Below are 24,128 nucleotides of genomic sequence, written 5' to 3'. Positions count from 1 at the left end.
CAATGGATTCTCCAATGACCAGAATGTTGGGCTGTGTGGTGGCCTGCCTTATGGACTTAGAAGTAGAGGCTGAGGCCTCCATGAGATATGGCTGTATTTGTTGATGTGGGTGTTGTTTTGAAAGAGTGTACTTGGGCCTGCTGAGGGCATCTGTTATGTGTGCTTCATCTAAGAGGCCTTTGGAGTTTAGAGAGCTTACATTTAAGTGCCTCAGCATATGTGGATGTATGTGTCTGGTTCCAACCTGATTGACATCACAAGCACTTTTATGTTAGAGCTTTGCCTCCAGTGACATTAATGCCTGAGAAGCATTGCTAAAAATCTCTCAGATGTGGACTGATTTATGTAACTAATGCATGGTTTTATAAGGACTTGACAGTGATACTTGGAATATTTCATCATGCTTAGTTTGTCTTAGGGATATATGACTTAATTTCAGAGTGAGGATCTCAGCTTATATCCAGTACGTATGCTGACATCCTCTGTGTATGAAACTGAGAATGTAGTTTCGAAAGTCTGTTGAATCTAAAAATTCTCAGGTAAATTAGCTAATTAATTGCAGATTTCATCTATTTTTCTAAGGCCATTTAGTCTTATTACCATGTATGGCTTGTCAGTACCCTTCCACAGGCTGTGAGTACCCATGCAATCATCTAATTTATCTTTAAAGTAAGATAGTGAGTCACTCTGCTTAACCCACAAGGCTAGTTTATTCCAAAGTCATGAGAAGTACTGAGTCATACCTCCACCATGCCTTATTTATCTATTTGGTGAATATCTAGGTTTTTGATTATTGTATTGGTGAACCCACTAGACTTGAAGAGATACAGGAGATCCAAGACAACTGGGTCCCTTATTGTACATTAAGTGAGACAGAGATAATCTCAGAAGCTTGTAAGACACTAAAAAGGGGATAGAGCTTCCAGCCTCTCTTGATACTGCAGGACATTTTGGGTTGGGAACTTTTGTGGATAATCCAGTTGTTTGATAATTTTAGTGAAATAGTTTCAAAGGGGGCATTGTACTCAGTAATTGTTATCAGTGCTGAGTATAGGGAGTGATTGCCTATTTAGTCTTTAAAGATGTTCCTTTTTCAGTTAGCTGTAATAAACAGAAAGATTTCCAATAACCATTGACATATATTGGGTGGTAAATAGAAATATTTCCTAGCAACCACCAAATGATGATGTAATGTAAATTGGTGAATAAAAAAGATGTTGCCTAAAACACATAAATGAGGAAGTTAGTTCTTCAGCTGGAGGTCCATCATGTGTCAGAACAGGTGTGACTGAAGAACTATTGTTTCTGAATTTTGTTGGCCCACTTGTGGCTCATGCTAGACTTAACCTGAGGCAATTTAAGGTGCAAATGTTGTTTGTGAAACTGAACTGAAAAGAAGGCCTGGTGAGGTATACAGCTGTGATTTTTTAAACAGCTTGTTTGATGGAAGGGCTACATGAGGCTAAACATGTGCGGTGGAGATACTTTTATAGAATGTGCAACTGGAACAAGGCACTACAAATAGTTTCTATAGTTACAGAGACTTTATTTTGGTAAGCTATGTGAGCATTTTTGTTTCTTCTGTTAATAAACCAGTGTTTTCTTATATACCTCTGCCTTTGGTGTGTTTGAAAGATAACACTGGGAATGTGTGCATGGGCACATTGCCCAGGGACCTGCCCAAAAAGTTCCTTGCTACCAAGTGCATGGACCACTGGACCTATTTTAGTTACATTTTTCTGAAATACTTAAATTGTCTGCTTGCTTTTTTCCTGACAGTGACTTCTATTTCTTACTGTGTTTTTTTCTGATTGCACAAGTATGGGGGACTTATTAAAAGGTCTTGTAGATTCTGGGGTGAGGACTGATCAGAAGCTGGTGCGTTTTGGACAGGAATTAATGGATTTGATTAATGAGTTTGTTACCCCAGAACTGTTCCTGTCTTGAAAAAGCAAAGCAAAGACAGTGACATACACTCATATTTGGTGAGTTTTGAAGCATGTGCCACACAGGAAAACTGCAGTAGGTTTCAATGGGCCAAAATTCTTTTGTACTTTTTGACAAGTGAAGCATTAAAAACTAATATTGACATGGAAAGGACTCATTATATGTGCTATAAAAAAACTTAAAAACAACATTTAGGCAGTGCTGAAGAAACTAAAGTGCAATGCATAACATATCACAATTGAAATATTCATGCTGACAAACTAGTAAGAGCTCACACAAATGACCTAAAACATGTTAGAAATTGTAGGAGTTAGCAAATTTAAGACAGTGTTAGCTAGTAGTATGGGAAAAAGGGTGCTTCAAAGTGATCCCATGAGCACTGATAAAGTAGTGGCATTAGTAGGACACTTGTTAGTTAATGACGCATTAGTTAAAGCTTACATTCTCTGCTTCCAAACTGCAGTAAGAAATAATGTACATTCTTCTGTGACCCAAAAGGTAGCAAAGAAAGACTACTTATTTGTGATATGGAGGGAAGTGTCACATAGTCTGATTCTGTTCCAGTAATACTGAATCGAATAGTAGGAATGTGAAAATTGATAATCATGCTACAAAAGAAACTGTTTCCAAGGAATGTGATAAGACTGAAGCTATGATTATTGAGTTAACATTATGCCATTGTATTAACAACCAAGCTAGTAAAAGTCACCACAAGGCAGATGTCTGTACAGATTCTTACAAAAAGTGTAAGTACAGACATGTAGAGGACAAAATAGAAGAAGAAGGTGAATGCAGGGTTTTATAAAATAGACAACTATGCTCATTGTACTTGTGGTGGAAATTCAGTGCAGGATACATGTTTATGCTGCATAACTCTGTGTGCAAAGATGGGCATGAAATCAGAACAGGTAGACAGTGCTGGAAGCCTTTACAGACCAGTCACAGTTGGTTTCTAGGTCAATTTACTTATGGAAACTCCTACAACTGGCTCAGAAGAGGTTATTCCTTATGATCAGGTTGACTTCTCCCTTGTGTTTGTACTGTTCCTTTTTTCCCAGTCCATAACATGGATTCAGAAACATGTATTCTAGACTTAAGATTTTATTCAAAAAAAAGGGTGGTGAAAAAAGCAATATATGCTGGCTAGGCTTATAAATGCCCTTGGGCAGATAGCCTAGTATGAACCTATGAACCTATAAGAAAAAGTGTCAGCATTTTAGTTAGGTGTGGATCCTTGACTAAACCTGAAAATGCTCTCTCTGATCTGTTTTCTAACCCAGTTAAAACTGAAAACAAATAAATAAAATAAATTTGATGTCATTGATCAGATTCCCTAAGGATGTAGAGTGAAAACTGGAATCTCTGGAGATGTCAATGGTGAAAGGGAAATAGCATAGGCTTGTGATTACCGCTGTGAAATGATTCCACCCTCTGTCTCCCCAGCTCTCAAAAGAGAGGATGAGTAAAGTGAGTCCATGTCCTGGTGTATATGGTAAAGGGCTGGTACGCTGGTAGTGCTGCTATTACAGCTGTCACATGACTAAAGTGTCTGCTGCAACTGGATATCCACTGGAGGGGTCATCTACCTTTTTGAGTTTAGCTCTTCCTCTTTAGACAGGCAGACTACTCTCAAAGATTGTCTTTTTCTGTATGCATGGAAGTTGCGTGTTTGTTTTTTTTTCTCAAACTATGTTGTGCACATTGATGGAAATGGATGATTATTTGTAAATATTTTGTTATTGTTATAGTTCCCTAATTTGGGGATGTTGATAATTCATTTTCCCCTTTCAAAATGCTGTATTAACTATTTTTCTTCATTAGCAGTGGAGGGACAAAATTACTATTCTGAGCAAGCTGTGTATTTGGATGTGTTTACTTGCATTGTTGATACTTGCTTTGTAGATGTTTTAGTGCACCAAATCATGTTGTTATTTATCTCTTACTTATCAAAGGACATAATTGCTTGTACTTTTTCATCAAAGGAGCAGCAGATCCCTGAAATGCCTGGAATTCAATACCAGATAAGACAAATGATAAGGAAAAAGCTACAGAATTTGAGGGGTATGATTTTTTTAGTTGTCAACTGGGTAAACCCACTAGACACAAATACCTCTTTTTAACGGCAGCCTAGGAACAGTGCCTGGTTATGTGACTTGCTTAATGCTAAACTGCAGAAAAATGGAGACTGAGGGAAAGAAGCTCTGAACTATAATGTGAAGCTTATTAATGTCTCTTAGCCTTAATCCCCTGTGGTAAACTGATGGAAAGACATGGCTGGATAAGTGGAATAGGTGAAATATTGACCATAGTAGGAAGGTATCAGCTGCATAGGGGTTGGCTGCACACCCAAAGTTACTGAGAGGGTCATTTGTCTCCTTTTGTTATCAAGTCTGTTAGTTCCATTCAGCATTCAAATGCATTCTTTTCCTAGGTATTTGTTGGTAACAATTGGCATACACATTTGGTTTGCTGCTGTTCTTGTTGCCTTGCCTTATCACAAGAACTGGGGATGTCTGATTTGTTGTCATTGCTAGACACTGTACAAGCAGTATCTTCATGAAAGGCATTTTCAAATAAGGAGAAAATAGACTTTTTAAATAAGGCTTTGAACTTTTCTCCTATAGTCACATACAGTACAGGAGTAATGCAGCAATTAGTGCAGACAAAAGTAAGTGTTAGAACTCTCATAATAATAAGCACTCTCTTTGGAACAGTTTTGTGATATATGATCAAGTAACTATAAACATGGTAAGGAAGCCAGCAGAAAAAGAACGATAGCACAGCAGTAGCAAATACATGAAATGACTTCCTTGACTTCAAGAAGTTCTTTTGTTTTATTTTAAAGGTGATGATAATATATGAAAGTGCAATAACAGAAAATGGAATAATGAAACTAAATAGCAGCCTGGTTATAAACATTGTCATATGAATCCTTATTCTGGAATTCTGGCCATCGGCACTGTCCCAGTCATTAGAGACAGCATAGTTGTTGGCACAAATTGTTTTGTTTTCATCTTGAAATATATCTCGAAAAACAAGATAAGGTGAGCTAGCAATCAAGGCTAAAATCCATATAGTGATACTAATCAGGGTGCATAGTTTAGTTGTTCTATAGTTTTTGCACCAAACTGGTTGTACAACCAGTAAACATCGGTCTACAGCAATAGCCATCAAGAAGAATACAGAGGCAAACATGCAGACAGAGAGCAGAGTATTCAACAATTTACACATGATTCTCCCAAAATACCATTGGGAATCCATAATTAATTGCAGTGCCCAAAATGGGATTGTAAAAGTGAAAAACAAATAGGTAAGAAGTAACTGCAGATACCATTTGGTATTTAGAGTCTTTTTCATTTTGAAGGCTAAAACCCAGATACCCACACCATTTATAGTTGTCCCAAACAGGAAAACAATAAGCAACATCACTGCCATTGTCACTGCTGCTGCCATTGGGTCTTTGGGGTGCATCAAGCTTTCATTCGATGGCAAATCAGTATTGTTACTTGTAGTCATTATTTCCTGCAAAACAGAAAAAAAAAGAGGAACCTTTTATTATGATGTTTCTGAGAAAGAATTAAGAAGGAAACAGCCAATCTACATAATTAGGTGTGTCTGTTATCAGACGCACAGGGACAATACTTACAGGGACAATAATGGAGTTGTTAAGGGCACCAGAAGTCACAGCACTTTTCATCATAAGCTGCTTAAACAACATTATAAATGCACTTGTAGATCTGATGCATTGTTTCCTGCAGCTGACAAAGCATTAAGAAGCTGAGTTTACATAGATCTTTCAATAAACAGGCATTATTCAAGTTTATTTTCAAAATGAAGGGAAATGGTCTTAATGCTTTTCTCTTTTTGTCTAAGTCAAAATGTTAGGCTTAGTTAAAAAGTCTCTTTACTATAGTCCATAAGAGTTTGATGACATGAAAGTGAAAATGAAGTAGTATTGCTTGTGAACTATATGAAAATGTATGTCTCCTAAGGCTCCTGACATGCCACAATATGTCACTGATGCTGATCTTTTTTTTAAATAAAAGCATTGATTTAGTAGAGGATGAAGGTAATGCCATCCTTTGCCTGCAAGGAACAAAGTGTTGTTATAATAGGTGATGCTTCTAGCAAGTGCTTTGTAGAAGATGTACCAAACAGGGAAACAATTCAAATAATGACATGCCTAATATGAGCATGTACAGTGCTGGATAATGCACATAGTACTCAATAATGTAAATGGTACTGGATAATGCAATGGTGCAGAATAATGTGCATGGTGCTGGATAATGCGGTGGTGCAGAATAATGTGCATGGTACTAGATAATGCAATGGTGCAGAATAATGTGCATGGTACTGGATAATGCAGTGGTGCAGAATAATGTGCATGGTACTAGATAATGCACATGGTGATGGATAATGAGCAGGGTGATAAAAAATTTCATGTGGTGCTGGATAATGCCATGGTGTTGAGTACTGCATATCATGCTGGACAGTGCACATGACATTGTAAAATACACATGGTATTATATAATGCACATGGCACTGACTAATGCACAGGGTGATAGATAATGCATGTAGTGATGGATAATGCACATGGCACTGGATAATGCATAATGCTGGTAATGCACATGACAGTGAATAATGCACATGGTGATATGTAATACAACGGATGGTGGATAATGCACATGGTTAGTAGATAATGCATATAGTACTAGAAAATGCACATGGAGATGGGTAATGTAAATGGTAGTAGATAATGCACATAGTACTGATAATTCAATGGTGCTGGACAATGTACATGTTGTTAGATAACATACCCACATGGTGTTGCAGATTGCACATGGTACTGGACAATAAATATGGTGTTGGATAATGCACATGATACTGGATAATGCACATGGTAATGGACAATGTATATGGTACTGTATAATGCATATGGTGCTAGATAATGCACATTATGCTGGATAATCCATACTGTACTAGATAATTTACATATCGTGGTGATGGTGCTGTGGTAGCGTTGTCGCCTCACAGTAAGATGCTGTCCGGTTTGACTCTCAGTTAGAGCATCTTCTGCATGGAGACATGCGTGAATGGGCATACCTTCATTGAAGGTTGTGCGTCAGGGCTGGCAACTCAGTACGTAAAAATCAACTGCCAATCATTAGCGGAACGGAGTTCCGCTGTGGTGACCCCTAACCAGGAAAAGCCGAAGGTCACAACAACTAGATAATTTACATGGCATTGGATAATACCCATGGTACTGGATAATGTATGTGGTAATGAATAATGCACAAGGTGTTGGATACTTGGATTAAATGAGTCAAACACCCTTGTTTTTAGTGATCATTATCCCTTTACAGCATTAGTATAAATTAACAAAATCACTGCACAGAACTGTTCAGCTGTATTTAATATGTGCCATAATTTTGTGCTATTAGGAAAAGTCATGTATATTGGCATCATTGAAAAAAGAAAAGAATATAGACTGACAGAAGGGTGTGGGTGGTCATTTAAGGAAGATAGATTAATATGCACCAAATAATATACAATAAATCATGAGACACTTTTTTATCATTAACGACTATTATGAAATACCTATGCTACATACAAAATTGTTAATTATTTTTAACATATCTTTCTTGTAGTGACATTTAATGGAAATTCTAAGTTCGCACTCTACCACAGTTTCAAAATATCTCTTTCACACTTTTCCATCAATGAAATACATGTCAACAATGGCAAATATAGGGTACTCTGCACAGCTCTTACAAAGCCTTTTGCTGGCATTTTATTAAATGCCTTTGTAATTTTGTTCAGGTATGCCTCTTTGTTTACCACATTATATATAATCTGTGTTGGATTCTATTACCATCTGATATACCAAACTGGTAAGTACACTTTTTTGCAACTTGATCTGCACTGTACTGCATTTATATATTTGTTTTATTGTTTCTGTCCTTTGCTGACTGCACTGTTTGCTTTTCAGGGTAGCTCTGTAGCTAGTTTCAGGTGGGGTTATTGAGCCAGGCCATCTTAGGTGTTAGCCATTGCCTGAGGTTTTTCTGTGCTGTACTTCTAGTGCAGACTTCATTTTTGCGAATTTGTGTAGAACTGATACAGCAGAGCTAAAATTCAGGGCTGTGCTGGATTCTATTACAGACTGACATACCATATCATATGCCTGATAAGAACACTTTTTGCAACTTGATTTGCGCTGTACTGTATTTATATATTTGCTTTAAGATTTTGGTCATTCCTCCCAGTCTCATTTGATCACTCAACCTTGTGCAGTGAGATCATTTGGGTGGGACTCCCCCCTTGCTTCTTTGACTTTGGACACTCCTCCCTATCCTCTCTCATCAGCTCAGTGTACTGAGTAGAGAGAGCATTTGGGAAGGTCATCCCCCTTAGTTCCCTAATCTTGAACTATCTTCTGTTTCCTCCCTCTCTACTTAAAAAATACACTTTATTCAGCCACTTTTACTGTAATTGTGTTCTTTATACTTTATTACCTTATTTTTGCTATGTGATCTTAAGTGTTCAAGTACTTTTATTCTGCTGCACTTATTATTGATAGTTGCCTGATTAAATTTATCTGTTATTATAAGCATCTTAGCTTTGGTTTTAGCACTTATGCTTCAGGCCAGTTACTTTACATTTAAGAAGGTTCTTGTGGTCTACACTCTTGTGGACAAACCCTTAGCAAAACCCTTTCTCCATAAGTCCGCCCAAGCATTTGGAACACTATGTCTGGACAATTCCCATCAGTTTCTCCTGCCTACCTGGCTGACATGGGCATACTGAGACAGTGTAGCCACTGCCTCATATTTACTGACAACCCTCTTCTCCTAGCACATAATTCTTCCACTTGTAAGAAATGCATGTACATCAGTAACCTGGAGTCCATGCTGTCTTGTGCCACAGTCAGTACTCCTGACAAAGAGGAGATTTCCAGCACAAACACCACACCACTCACATCACATAGCCAAGCACAACACACACACCTATGCAAAGGTCCTCAATAAAAACTTACCTAAACAGCAGACACTTCCAAAACATGCTTGCAAACATTCCACATACACAAGATCAAACACATCACGCACAGCAGACAACACACCAGTGTCTCACAAACACAGCCGATAAGGCAAAACAATAAATCATCACAGCTCACAAGACATAACAATAAACCAAACATACTAGTCATTGGTGACTCAATTATGACACATTGATGTCCCCCTCACCAGGCAAGATAAGGAGAAGGGCACGGTTAGTTGTCTGTCTGGTGCCAGAATCCACCATGTCACACACACACACTTAAGTCTTTCCACAACAAGAACAAGTATTACTCTGTCATTGTCCATGTTGGTGTGAATGACTTGAGACATACCTCTCTGGAATATATGAAGAGAGACATGACTGAACTCTCAGATTATGTGTTCCAGGAAGGTATGACTCTAGCCCTAAGCAGCATCTAACTTCACCAAGAATGATACCACAATACCAACAAAAAATAATTGACTTCAACAATTGGCTTAGTTTCTGGTGTCATTCCAAGGGGATCCAGTATCTGTCTTCCTGGGATGACATGGACGACAGGCTTAAATGCTTTTCCAGAGATAGCCTTCACCTGTCACCACTGGGTTTCCGGATCCTGGCCAAAGCTCTCACCTCCAACATACTGCTTAATGCTAGGAGCCTTAACCTGAAAATGGACTCACTGGAGGCTCTCCTTGCACTGGAAGATACCAATGTCTGTGCGGTCATGGAAACTTGGTTCAGGGTTGTAGAGAGCACCCTTGCCTTACCAGGCTGTACCTTGTTTCATACATTCTGACTCCAAAATGAGGTTGGGAAGACTAAGGGTGGTAGAGTCTCTATCTTCATTAAGGACAGGAACACCTTCGGACTGGTTTGCCAGCATGACACACTGGAACTATTCAAGGTGCAATTGACAGCTGGCAAGACATCCATCCTAGTTATAGCTAGATACAGACCCCCCCATCCGTGACCCAGGACACCCACTCATCTTACCTGGATCTACTTGACTCCATTAAGGTACCCCCTAACACCTTGATCCTTTGTGACTTCAACTACCCCACCATAGACTGGGTGAGCTATTCTTGCACTAATGCACTCTCTCAATGATTCCCTGACTTCATCACTTCTAATGCACTAGACCAGTTCATCTCATCCCCCCAAGGGCAGATAACATTCTGAACTTGGTTCTCACCAGCATGGGTGACTGCTGCACCACTCCATAGTATGTTCTTCCCTGGTGAGATCAGATCATCGGACTGTCTCATTTGAACTTTCCATCCTTCCCAACCCCCTTACCCATAATCAAGCTAAAAAACTTCTCAAAAGCTGATTACAGCCTCCTAAGGGATGGTATCTGTAGCTTCACACCACCTCTCCCCTCAGAGGATATAAACAACTATGCTGAACAGTATGCCAATGCAGTATACAAGCACCTGTACAACTGCATGGACTCAGCCAAACCCAATAGAACTAAAACCTGCTCCTCAAGGAAACACAAACCTGTTTGGTGACATCCTCTATCAACAGGCTTTACAATAAAAAGAAGAAACTGTTGTCCAAGGGTAAAAATGAACAAATTCCAAAATGGAAAGTCTCCCTCCTTAGCCTCAACAAGCAAATTAGATCACTAGTGAAAACCTGCGAGACCAATTATGAATTAAAACTAGCCTCCGAAACAAAGGGAAATCATAAAGTCTTCTTCAGTTATGTCAGGAACCTCTGTAGCAAAGCCCAGGTTTGTTCTGAATTAGTACTTAACAGTATCACTTACACTGATGCTTTTGACTTAGCCAACCTGCTAGCAGATAAGTTCAGTGTAAACTTCACCCCTCTATCCCCTGCAAAGACCCTTTCAACATCCCAGAAACTTGTTCTCCACCTCACATTTCCATAGATCAAGTTTTGCAGGCCCTATCCAAGGCAAATTAAACAGCTTCTGTCGGACCTAATAGTATCCCAGGATGCATTCTGCACCATCACCAGCAAGAACTGACTTCACCATTGAGCACCTTATTCAACCGCAGCCTAAGTACAGGCTTCATTCCAGCAGAGTGGAGAACTGCCATTGTCATCCCCTTCCAGAAAGGTGATGCCACCACTGACCCTGAAAACTATCAACCCATTAGCTTCACAAGTCTGATCTATAAAGCCATGGAATGTATTATTATGGATCTCATCAACAAGGACATAGGCAATCTCCAAGCACTTGACCCCACCCAGTTTGGATTTATCAAGGGCAGATCTTGCCTGTTGAACCTGGTTGACTTCTTTGAGACTGTCACCAAGGCCCTGGATGAAAGAAAGTCAGTGCACACAACTTACCTTGACTTGGGCAAGGCCTTTCACACAATCCTCCACTCGGGCATCATCGAAAAGCTAACACAGCTTGGTGTAAATCTCTGTCTCATCAGGTGGGTGGCCAACTGGCTCACTGACAGGACCCTCAAAGTCAAAATAGGCACCTTCACCTCCGATAGCAGATCTGTCACTAGTGGAGTTCCCCAGGGATCTGTCCTGGGATTCCCTACTGTTTGGCATCTATTTCGCAGAGGTCCAGGCAAAGACAAAAGACCTGTGGCTGACCAAGTTTCTGAATGATTGTAAGTTGGGTGCTGTCATTGACTCCCCAAATGATGCTGACATACTGCAAGAAGGTCTCACAGCAACTAATGACTGCTGCCAAAGTCATGGCCTCAAGCTAAATGCAAAAAAATGTATCATCATACCATTTGACAAAAACATGACCCCAACCAATTACCACATCAATGGCAACCCCCTAAACACACAAGCTGTGGTGAGAGACCTGGGCACTCAGGTTGATAACAACCTCACATTCGACCATCATGTAGTGGCAGTGGTCAGAATAGCCTTTTACTTGGTTCATCTCATAAGTAAAGGGATTGCATCCAGAAAAAAGGAGGTTATTAACTCTCTATATTCCTCCCTCATTAGACCAATAATTGAGTATAACACCCCCATTTAGGATGTACCTCTTCAAATTATGCATCAACTGGAAAGGCCACTGAAATACCTCACAAAGAGAATCCATGGCCTACAACACCTGTCCTATGCAGACAGGCTCAAATCCCTATCACTCTACTTGGTATCATACAGATTGCTCAGAGGTGATCTGTGTCTCACCTACAAGACAATCTCAGTCCCTGCCCTGCTAGAGATGCTCCATATCTGTAAGTCTAACTCTTCATGCACTACCCACTCAAAAGCCCTGAATCTAATATGTGACATCAACAAAATCTGCTGGAGAGACAAGTTTGTCTCCTACAGGCTGCCCTGTCTTTGGAATAGAATTCCCATACACATCAAATAGAGCACCTCGCTGACCCTCTTCAAGCTCAACCTTGATGAGTGGATGGGAAACCACAAATTTATCTCAGGGGTTCCACCTGTGTCCCTCAGTGACAGGGGCAACAGGTGCTGACTGAGGTTTCTTTTGGGGAATAAACTTTTGGCTATGCTTGCAAGGGCTCCAGGGTCATTAGTCTAGTAAACTCCTATGATCCTATGATTGTATTACCCCATATAATGTGTCACTCACTAAAAACAGACCTATGCTGTTGCTTTCTAAATTGCAGCTACTTCTTTTAATAGGACATACCATTCTAATCCTTGGAGGAACTCTTGAATTTTCATTCTCTAGTAATTATTAAAATCCAGGGGTAATGCAGCTACTTATTTTCTAAACTGAGAAAGTATCCAAGTTGGACAATGCATCAAAAGCATATGGCTACTATAAAACATGCATTTAAATAGCCATCTCTGATTCTGGATCATTGTCATATGGTACTGCAGAATGAACAAGGAATAGAAACTCCAGTGATTCCACCAAAATTGCACCAGTAATGGTACAAGTTCAGAATATGGTTAGGTTAAGCTGACAGAAGAGAAGCAGTTTTATATAGTGTATAATATGACGTACTGGACAAAATTCCAAAAGAGTTACTCTCAGTGTAAGTCTGCCCTAATTCCAAAAGACTTGCTGTTAGTATAAGTGAATTACTTCAGTGTAAGGCCTGTCTATAAACAGGCTTACTACAGAGACCAGATTCCAAAACACCTTCTGTCAGTCTGCTCTTAGTGTAAGTGGTCACTTACACTGAGAGCTAGTATTTTGGAATCAGGGTCGCTATGTTCAAAAATTGGAAAACATGAAGGAGTCTGCAGAGGAATAAGAGATTTTGCAAGGAGGGCAAAAAAGTATAAAATCAAGGCTTTGTTGTAAAGAATGTGGGACAACCAGGTCAAAAAAGGTGAGGCAACCTGCAAAAATAAATTAAGAGAGTGTAGAAATCACTTTAAACAGTAGGTATACCAAAGGTCAGTTTTTTAGTAATCTATACCTGGATAAAGGTAATATAGGACTGAGTCATATGTAGTGTGGTTTCATCACAGGAGTGAAGCCTGAGTCATCAGACAAAGCCAGCCATCAATAAATCCCACATTGCTCACACAAAAGTGGATTATTGATATTATACAATGCCATTATTTAAAAAAATAATAAAGTGCATACCCAATTAAATAAGGACATTTTTTATCTAAACGTCTTGCCTGTGTACTGTTTTTTACCATTATCTGCAAATGAAGCTGACTTCCTTATGTACTGAACATAAGTTTGATATGTACTTGCTGATGTTTTCATAGTACATTAGACTGGATGCAGTTTAAGGAACTTCTTTATGTTAGGCAGCTAGGAGTGAGTATACATGTTCCTACTATTTATGTGAGAATTATCAAGACTCCTGATGTTATAGTAATGAGCAGACAATGTATTATTTTTTATGATTTTATGAATTTGCATTTTTGTCAGTTGTGGAGAATAGGGCAGCTGTAGTTTTTGTTTATAATAGCTACAGCCATATAGACTCATTCCCATGGGTTACTTTGCATTTGCAATGGGCTCATTCAATCACAGTGCATATTTTTGCATATAACTGAGCTTATTCTGTGTAATAAGAGGTGTATGCCAAACTAAATAAAAGGAATATGAAAAAGGTAAGAACCCATAAGATGCATGAGCTGTCAAAGAATAGTAATAAAGCAGAATAAAGAGATTTCTGAAGTTTATAAAAGGTAAGCAGTAAATAGTGCCCCACTACTGAACATTCTAAGCAGTCTAAATTAGGAATAACCTTCAGCGATCCTGATGTACAAGGATGGAGGTAGCCCATATAGACCTACTGACTGTCAATAAACAGGAAAGCCAAGGTTGATTACACCAGCTGATCAAATGGAAGTTCTGTTTGTTGGGTTTCTAATTTTTATAATTCTGCATCCCTACCATACAAGGGCAATATATATATTTTTAATACTTTTATTAATTTTTCTGTTAAGACCAACCAAGTACATAAAATTAGTAGCTATTTAAAACATTCGACTTCAAACATATTACCACTCAAACAATTTCACATATCAAAATCCAAATTATACATTTTGTAGCTGGCCACCGCTGAGAAAACTAGTCATCTAATTCTAAACTTACCTAAATTATGTGTACTATTTACACAGCATGTAGTAATCATTTTATTACAAATTAATCTTAATGTATTTGCTGAGACATTACAAATCATTTTGGATTATGAAGTATCATTGTTATATTTCTGTAAAAGTAAGCTAACTTTTGCCCAGAATTTTAAATTTGTTGTAGAGACCATTGACTTTATATGTACTGCATTGATTTTTATAATATGTTATATTAGTTAAGTCAATAAAAATATTGGTAAAATTTTTTTTTTCCCAATTTTTGGCTATTCTTTTTCTAGCAGCTGTTAACAAGTTCCAGCAAATAGGTACCTGATCCTTAACAATACATGTAGGAATTGGAACATAAAAAAAACAAAAAAACAAAAACAAACAACAAAAAAAAATGAGTGGTAATTTGAAATTTTTCTGTCTATTGTGACTGAGCAAAGGTCTAGATATTCTTCTAAAATATTGTATTACAATAGCTCATAAATTGCTTTGCCAGAGATGGCCTGCACCTGTCGCCCTTGGGATTCCGGATACTGGCTAAGGCTCTTGCCACCCCTATAGTACCTTTTTTAGGTAAAGTTCAAATGACAAATTCACCACCGTAACAGGTACAAGCAAGCAAGCAAAATCTGAGGGTAATGCTAGTCAATGCTAGAAGTCTAAACCTCAAAATGCATTCACTCAAGGCACTCCTTAAAATGGAGAACATCAACATCTGTGCAGTGACAGAGACCTGGTTGAAGGCTCTAGAGAGCACCCCTGCATTACTAGACTATAATTCATACCACACCTTTTGGCCACTTAACCTGGACCGAAACATTAAAGGCGGAGGCATGTCCATATTCATTAAGGATATCCACACATCCAGGCTAGTTGCTCAACATAATGCATCCGAGATTATCCAAGTGCAACTAACTCTGGGCAAGACCGCAATCCAAATTGCAACTTGCTACAGATCCCCCACCATGCCCCAGGATTCCCACTCCTCATTTCTTGATACACTGGAAAATATTAGGGTGCAACCCAACACCCTCATAATGGGTGATTGCAACTACCCCATCATTAACTGGGAAAACTACTCATGTACCAAGTCTTTTGCTCATTGTTTTCTGGAACTCATAAATTCCAATGCCTTGGATCAACTTATCCACACCCTCACCAGGGGCAGCAATATCCTAGACCTGGTCATTACCAACATGGGCGACTGGTGTTCCACAACAGAGGTCAATTCATTGTTGGTCAGATCCGACCACACGCTAATCACCGTAGACATCCATATCTTTCCCCCACCCCCCATTAGGGAAACCACCGTAAAAATTTTCTCCAAAGCCAACTTCACGCTTCTTAAGACAGAAGTGGCAAACTTCACAACACCCATGCGGATGGACAATAGAGGTACGACTGCTGAATCCTACACAAATGCATTTTATAAGCACTTACACAAGTGCATGGATCATGCTATCCCTAAAAGAACCAAGATGCTATCCTCCAAAAAAAGGAAGCCAATCTGATGATCCCCTGCCATTAACAAACTCTACAACAGAAGGAAGATACTGTTGGAAAAAAGAGTAAAATCCCATGATTGGAGGAACTCCCTGGTCAGCCTTAGTAAGAAGCTGAGATCCCTCATAAAATCCTCCAAAGCTAGTTACAAAAACAAAATCACCACTGATTCTAAAGACAACCACAAAGCATTCTATAGCTATGTCAAGAATCTCAATGGCAACACTCAGATCTGCTCTGAGTTACAGCACAATAGCACTAAATATACAGAACCAACTGATAATCCCAACATCCTGGCAGATAGGTTCAGTGCTAACCTTATTTCTCTCTCACCCCTTAAAGGACCCATCTATATACAGGAAGAATGCAAAGTTCCTGTAATCACAGCTACACAGGTAAAAACCACACTCTCTAAAGCCAGGGACACAGCATCAATGGGACCTGACAACATCTCAGGCTGCATTCTACACGAACTACAGAATAAATTGGCACCCCACCTAAGCACCATGTTCAATCATAGCCTCATCTCAGGCTTTGTGCCCACTGAATGGTGCACAGCAAAGGTTATCACACTCCACAAAGGAGGAGCCACCACGGACCCCGGGAACTACCGCCCCATTAGCCCAATGAGCCTGGTCTGCAAGGCCATGGAACATATCATCATGGAACTTATAAACAAAGACATTGGTAATCTCCAAACTCTGGACCCCACCCAGTTCGGGTTTGTAAAAGGCAGATCATGTCTCCTAAACCTGATAGACTTCTTTGAAGCAATCACCAAAGCCGTAAACAAGGGTAAGGTGGTTCACACAGCCTATCTAGATCTCTCCAAGGCTTTTGACATCATCCCTTACTCTGGAATTATAGATAAACTCACTAAACTATGAATAAACCCTTATGTCACAAGATGGGTTGCCAGCTGGCTCACTGACAGAACCCACACTGTGAAAGAAGCAGACTCCAATTCCGACTTCAGATCAGTGACAAGTGGAGTACCACAGGGTTCAGTCCTGGGTCCTCTCCTGTTTGGCATCTACTTTTCTGAAATACAGGCTAACACAGAAGGTCTTTGGCTAACGAAGTTCACAGATGACTGCAAACTAGGAGCCATAATTGAAACTCCTAACAATGTGGACAGCCTACAAAAGGCCCTCACTGTGGCCAAGATGCACTCAGAGTAACAGCACTTCTCTTCAGCTCTGTCTATTCCAGTCTTCTCTGAGAGGATTTTTAAAATATATCTATCACAAATCTGGATTTTTGTTTTATAAAAGGATACTTTATACCTTATACAAGGATAGTATAAAAAAACCTTTTGATTATTTTATTTTTTTCCTGTCAAAAAACATCAGAGATCTTCTGAACTACTCCAAGATGAGCTTCAACAAATCTTCTTACCAGGATACAACTTTCAAAAAGGAATTACAATCTTTGTTACTTAGCATTCAAGAACTAACTAGTAAAATAGATAAAATGGACCTGAAATTGGATAGTTTTAATGAGAGCTGTACTAAACAAATGAACATTATACATGAAGATTTAAAATAACAGAAAGAACAGATTTCAGGTATGGAAACAGCCCTAAATTATATGGATTGTAGGCTCCAGGAAGGTGAGCATAATATTGAATTCCTTTTAAAGCAAAATACTCACCTTTTGTCTAAAATAGATGATCTAGAAAACAAGTCACATCGTAATAATATCATAATCTTTGGCTTGCCAGAAAAGAAATAGAAGGAGATAGTATGGAAAAAGTTCTTGTCTACATGGATACCTGAAATACTAGAATTACCTGAGGCTCTTTCATATGGTATTGAAAGAGCACACAGATCTTTGGTTTCATCAAAAAATAAAAAAAGTAATTCTGCAAGATCTGTGATTGTAAAATTTCTTTCTTTACATGATAAGGAAATTGTCTTGAAGACAGCATGGGCAAAATCTCTAGTTAAAATAAAAGATAATTTAGTTTGTTTTGATAATGACTATTCTCCTGTGGTAATTGCAAAAAAGAAAAGTTTTCCTTCCTTTGATAAGAGAACTTAAAAAAAACTTCAAATAAAATATCACCTGTTGTTTCCTGCAAGGCTTAAAATATTTTACCAGGATACATCTAAATTATTTAAAGATCTGGACAGTGCTCTTATTTTTGTTAAATCTAACAAACATTTTGACAAAATAGAAGAAATGGATTGGGCCAATGCTAACTTGAAGAGATTAGCCGAAAATGAAACTTGGAAAACCCATGAGCACAAGAAGAATCTATGAAAATAAAAATCTGCTCTTATATGCTTCTATTCACAATGGAAATCCAGTTTGTTTGTTCTAAACATACTAATGACCCATAAGGTAGGGGAAATTAATAACTGGAACAACAGTTAAGATTTTACCACTGTTTATTATACTTTTTAATGATAGTCTTTACTGTTTTATTTTGATGCTTATTATGCAAATATTTAGTTGTTTCTTATTTTTGATAGGTATGGGTTACTGTTTAAATTGAGTTATTATTGTAGTCTATTTGTTGCCATTTGTATTGAAGTACAGTTATATCTATAGGTTGCTACTTTGGATAAATATCTTCTTTAATAACATGTCTCAATGATTTGGTGCTTATATTTAGTTTAGTATTGTATTGATAGAGACAGTTTATATTGTCTTCAGAAGTTTAGTATTGTATTGATAGAAACAGTTTATATTGTCTTCAGAAGTTTCTATAGACATGATTTTAGTGTGTGTGTGTGTATATATATATATATATATATATATATATATATATATATATATATATATATATATATATATATATATATATATAAATTTATTTTTGCATATGCTTTCTCTTATTGGTGTCTGGAGCTATATTTAACATAAATGTTGTTGTTGGTAGTGTCCGGAGCTAATATAAAACATGATATGTGGATAAAGACAATGTCTGGATTGAATTTGTGTTGTGGGGTTGCTGCTGTTGATGTCCGGGAATGTGTTGGGCTCAAAAGTTGCTGTTGGAAATGTATGGAGTTATTTGATAACATGGGGTTGACATTGCTGTTGTTTCCCTCTCCTTTTTGAATGTTTGCTTTTTCTTTTTTTATTTAATTCTGGCTGATATGTGTCTTTTGCTGGTGTGTTGTGGTGTTGCTCTGTTTCTCTGTGGTTGAAATTGGGGTGTCTTGTGTTTCACAGTGTTGGCCTCTGGTTAGAGAGGCAGTTTGGAATTGTTTGTGAGCTGCACAGTGGCCTCTGTAATTGCTGTACATTCAGAAACCATTGTTTCACCACCTGCGAACGACTTCAGTGGCACAAGTTGCTTTAAAGTTAAAGTGTCGCCTACTCATTTTTTCCCGCTGAAAATTTGAAAGTTTACAGTTATTCAGCTTCAGCTCGAGACCTACTTCATGATCGGTCACTTAATATGGACATTCTCCCTTGAGTTACATCTAGATTGTTGCCATGAAAACCATAAATCCCTATACCGGAAATAAAGTGTCAGAGGCTTCAGAACACTCAAATGCTTTAAAGGGAAGAGAAAAAGCAATGGAGATTAGACATTGTTGCTATTAATGGGTGATGTGATATATTTACTTATATGCAAACAAATTGTGTTTAATAATTATAACCTGTAATTAATTTATTGGTTACTTGTATATTATCATACCACATTTGGAAGGACCTGCATAAGCGGCTTGCTTTTTGACTTTTCTATGGTGGAGAGCTATCATGAGCCTGTTTTAGATACTGTTATTAGTTACTGAAGTCAGCAATTTTTAAGAAAATTGATATTACTTCATACTGAAGTGCATAGAGTTGTGTTTGTTTAATATTTGGAGAGAATAAGTGATGCTTTTCCGTTGGTCCCCTACTGCTTCATGTCGGTCTGCTTTTTGCAACTTGGGCATAATATGACTTTACTTCTCAACTCAAAAAATAGGATTAAGCTTCAGAGCTAAAATGTGACACAAAACTATAAATAACTTGGCTATACATATATCGAAACCACTTGGCTTTGGGTACAGCTGCGGATTCCAAAACTGGAGGAGAGTTATTTACATATTTATATGTAACCAAAGAAGTGAGAACACAGGAGAGTGTAAAGCAATTTAAATGCATTAGAATTTTGTAAACTCTATAGCTCTAAAGGAGTTTACTTTATAATCTTGGGGAGAGTAGTGCTGCTGTATCACATATTTATAAAAAAAAACAAAAATAGAATGCTTAAATTGGAAGGGGTGGGTAGACAGCAGGGGTCTGGCCAGGGTTTTCATAGTTGTTCTCCCTTTATCAGAATGCTGCTGATCACCGTAGGTGACTCAGTCATGCCTGTTTTTTCACAATCCATGTGGTATGTGCAGAGGTGGAGGTGCAGCACTGATGTATGAAGGGTATATATTAAAAGGCGTTTGGACACATTTCTTGCTTGGGCTTTTGAGGACATTTGTAGCACTTCATATGTGTGGGCCATGGCTCTATAGAATAACTGTACATGGGGAAAGTACTTTGCTTCATGGACTGTGTGATAGCCTTAAATGTGATGGAGGTGGGTCTGGACAGCGCATTGACTTTTTTGCTCCTTTTCTGATTAACGGAGGGGCTGTGGAGTCCATGTGCAGGAGGTCTTTTTGTACTGGCACAGTTCTGTTTTGAGGAATGTGCTCCCCTGCTTCCCAGGTTGGTGTTTTCCATCCTAATGGACTTTATTGTTGAAGAATAGTGGCGAGTGTCTCAGCAGCTCTACAGTTTAATGGATTGCCACATCCTGTTCTCCTTTATGCAACATTCTAAATTCCTTACCTGTGGTATGTCTCTAATCATTTTGATGGGGTTGCGTGGGTTTCTTGACTGACTCACAGGAAAGACTAGATAATAGTATGCTTCAAACTGTTTGCGGTGCTTTCCAGCTGGAAAAGTCCAGACACTTTTTTCAGTTTTTGTGCTGCCTCTTAGTTTTGACTCCCTGCCATCTGGCAGACATTTCATTGCTTATACAGATGGAGCCACTGAGTGGTGGGGGTTTAATGGAGGGGTACCGAAAATGTATAGTATCATTCAAACTTCTTTACATAGGTTGGTGGTAGTTCTTACTTTGAAAATATCACAAATAATATTACAGTCTGATCATTTGGAAAATAGAATATGTGCAGAAATTCTCATGGTCCCAGAAAAAATATCAGTTTAATGACACACTCTTGCCTAGATAGTTTCAGTATTTTTTGTTGACAAATGAATGGATTTGAAATTAGATGCTTCTGAAGTAGGAATTGTGGGTGCAATCATACGTAAGTGCCATTTATTGTGACTGGTTTGCATACACATTTAATTGTCTGTTTAATTATTTTAATAAGCAGTAAAATAATACTTTCTCACAGGCAACTTAATAGGTTTGATAACATTACTAGGGTTTGGATGAACATAGTTAAATAGAATGATGATGATTACTAAAATAAAGAAAAGAATAAGAACATTGAATTGGTGGTTTGAAATGGTATAAGCAACATTGTCAATAAAATATTTATGTTATAGATGAAAACTAATGTATTCCTTATATTTTGAGCAATCAATTAGAAATTATTTTTATTAACACCTCACTTATTATTACAAAATCTTTATTAATACATAAATACAATTAAAGTAAATAAATTTAAGTTATTACAAATGAGAATAATCCATATCTTCACTAGTAGATCATTAATTATAACTTCTTTTATTTCTTTAGAATATCATATTAAGAAAATATGAGCGTTTTAGAATATTCTTGTTTTTATGATTTAGTTATTTGTAATGTATCAATTCTTTACTTATATATGAAAAGATATTATTTATAAATTGCTTTACTATTTTTGTTATTTGCAATCATATCAACTATATTTTATGGTTATTTGTCTTCAATATCTTGATTCATAGTGAGACTAATAGAACTTAAATTTACTTCTAGGATAGTCAATGTCTTTTTTTCATCGATAAATAGTAACTACATAATAGAATAATGAAGATTGATATATGTATAAAATCTTTTTGAAGTTAGACGTTTTCTTCACTTAAAGGTTATTGAAACAGGAGGATTAATTTATGTTAATAGGAATTAATTAATACTACTATACTACAAAGTGATTCTCTTTAAATACTGTATCATATTTGCCTTTTGCATAATGGTTTTGTTATTAATTTAAAATTATTAGATATTTTGATTTTCTATAGAAGCTAAGACTGATTTACCATGATCGTGACATTTTCTCTTAGACAGATGCTGATCAGAGGTTGTTACTTGATGAGGGGTTACTCTGAGTGATTATATGTCACTTGGATTACGAGTATTATACTCCAGAAAGGTTATGGGGGGGGTTGATGTTATTAGTTTATGTTATAAAAGTTTATTACAGTTTTTTTGACATTCTTCACAACACAAAGTAATACTGTAGTAATACACTCATATTTTTCATATCTATTACTATGTAATCAATCTAAACTTTTTCTTCTTATTCCATTTATATTTAACTATTTGATATGTTTTTGGTCAAAATACACTCTTTTCACAAATTTTACTTCTTACGACTTCATTAAAGAGTATTTCTATTAATGTTAATGGATTAAATAACTCAAATAAAAGGGGACATTTATTCAAATATCTTAAATTACACAAACCCCAATTAATTTTCTTACAAGAAACTCATTTGAAATCAGAAGATATGTTTAGACTAGATACTAAATCTTATTCAACATTAATTAGTTCAGAACATCTTCAGAAGAAAAGAGGGGTAGCAATTCTGTGGAATAATACTTTACCTTGCCCAATGATTACCAATACATATAAAGATAATAAAGGAACGTTTTGTCTTGTCATGGTTGAATTTAATAAGAAAATTTATACTTTAGTGAATTTATATTGGACACCAGGAATAGGTATTAATACAGTAAAATAACATCTGGATCTCATAGTCCAACATTCCAAGGGGTCCTTAATAATAGTGGGGGATTTTAATTGCATTTTGGATAATAAAGAATCAACATCTTTAAATAAAAGAAGGATTACAGCTTCAGCCAAATCATTAAAAGATTTTCTAGAACCATATCATCTGAAAGACATTCATTCATTTGCAGATTCTGATTCTTTAAGCTATACTTTTTTTCTCTCATAGACATAGCACCATTTCAAAAATAGATAGAGTCTTATTTTCTAATGACTTATTAGGCTCTCTGGTCAACACCAAGGTTATTTCTTTCCCAATATCAGACCATAATTCAATAATATTTGAAATTTCAGTCAATTCAAATAACAATACACAGATAAGAAGAATACCAGCTTATATCACAAAACTGAAAGATTTTGAAGAATTTTTAACTATGGAGACACAAAATTTTATAGAATTAAATAATAATAATAACACCTCAGAAATTTTTGTGTGAATGCCCTAAAAGCTTTTATATATGTGAGAATTATTAACTAGTATCATATAAAAAGAAAAGTTGGGATAAACGGTTATTAGAGATTCAACTTAAATTAGATTCACTGAAACATAATCAAGAGTCAGATCTAAATAATAAAGATAAAAAAAATGAAATAAATTCTTTGAATAATAAATATATTGAAATCCTAAACCATAAAAGCATGATTATATTAGAGGAATATAAATTTTTAAAATTTTCCACAAATCCCAAATCATATTAGCTAACAAAACCAAAAGATTAAATAAAATGAATCATATAAATGAAAAATTTCCCCTAGAAAGAAAAAGATGGTTTCAGACATACAAACATTCTAGCTGAATTCTGAGACTGTTTTATTAATATTAATCAACAATCAAAAATAATAGATTCTAATCAAGAAATTAAAAAAAATGGATTTACTAAAAAAAGACTAACAAATGAACAAGCTAATTCTATAATTAAACCTATTCCACTGAAAGACATTCAAACCCAGATTAAAATTTTAAAATTAAATAAGGCCCCAGGAAATGATGAAATCATCCCAGAAATATATAACATTTTACCAACTGATGCTATAAAATTACTTCATAAAGTATATAATTTAGCCCAAAATAATAAGTTAATTCTCCCCTCTTGGAAGTATACTTTTATCTCTCCTATTCTTAAACCTAACAAAGATCCAGTTAAATGTTTATCCTATCAAACTATTTCTTTGCTAAATATTGATTATA

At 36.8% G+C, this 24,128-nt stretch overlaps 1 protein-coding gene across 1 annotated transcript in view; it reads right to left on the bottom strand.

Annotated features, from left to right (window-relative positions):
- Nucleotides 1–3,418: 3,418 nt before the first annotated feature.
- Nucleotides 3,419–24,128, bottom strand: part of LOC122809217 (probable G-protein coupled receptor 33) — a 541,365-nt gene continuing 520,655 nt past the window's right edge. The window contains exon 3 of the mRNA XM_044080528.1: nucleotides 3,419–5,469. Coding sequence (XP_043936463.1) covers nucleotides 4,375–5,463 — 1,089 coding nt within the window. The 5' untranslated portion in view covers nucleotides 5,464–5,469 and the 3' untranslated portion in view covers nucleotides 3,419–4,374. The remainder of the gene's footprint in view (nucleotides 5,470–24,128) is intronic.

Source organism: Protopterus annectens, chromosome 8.part0 (assembly GCF_019279795.1).
Source record: "Protopterus annectens isolate FY-2018-M chromosome 8.part0, PAN1.0, whole genome shotgun sequence".
Classification (NCBI taxonomy): Eukaryota; Metazoa; Chordata; order Ceratodontiformes; family Protopteridae; genus Protopterus; species Protopterus annectens.
The sequence above is the reverse complement of the archived record's forward strand: the minus strand, read 5'-3'. Positions and strand labels throughout refer to the sequence as shown.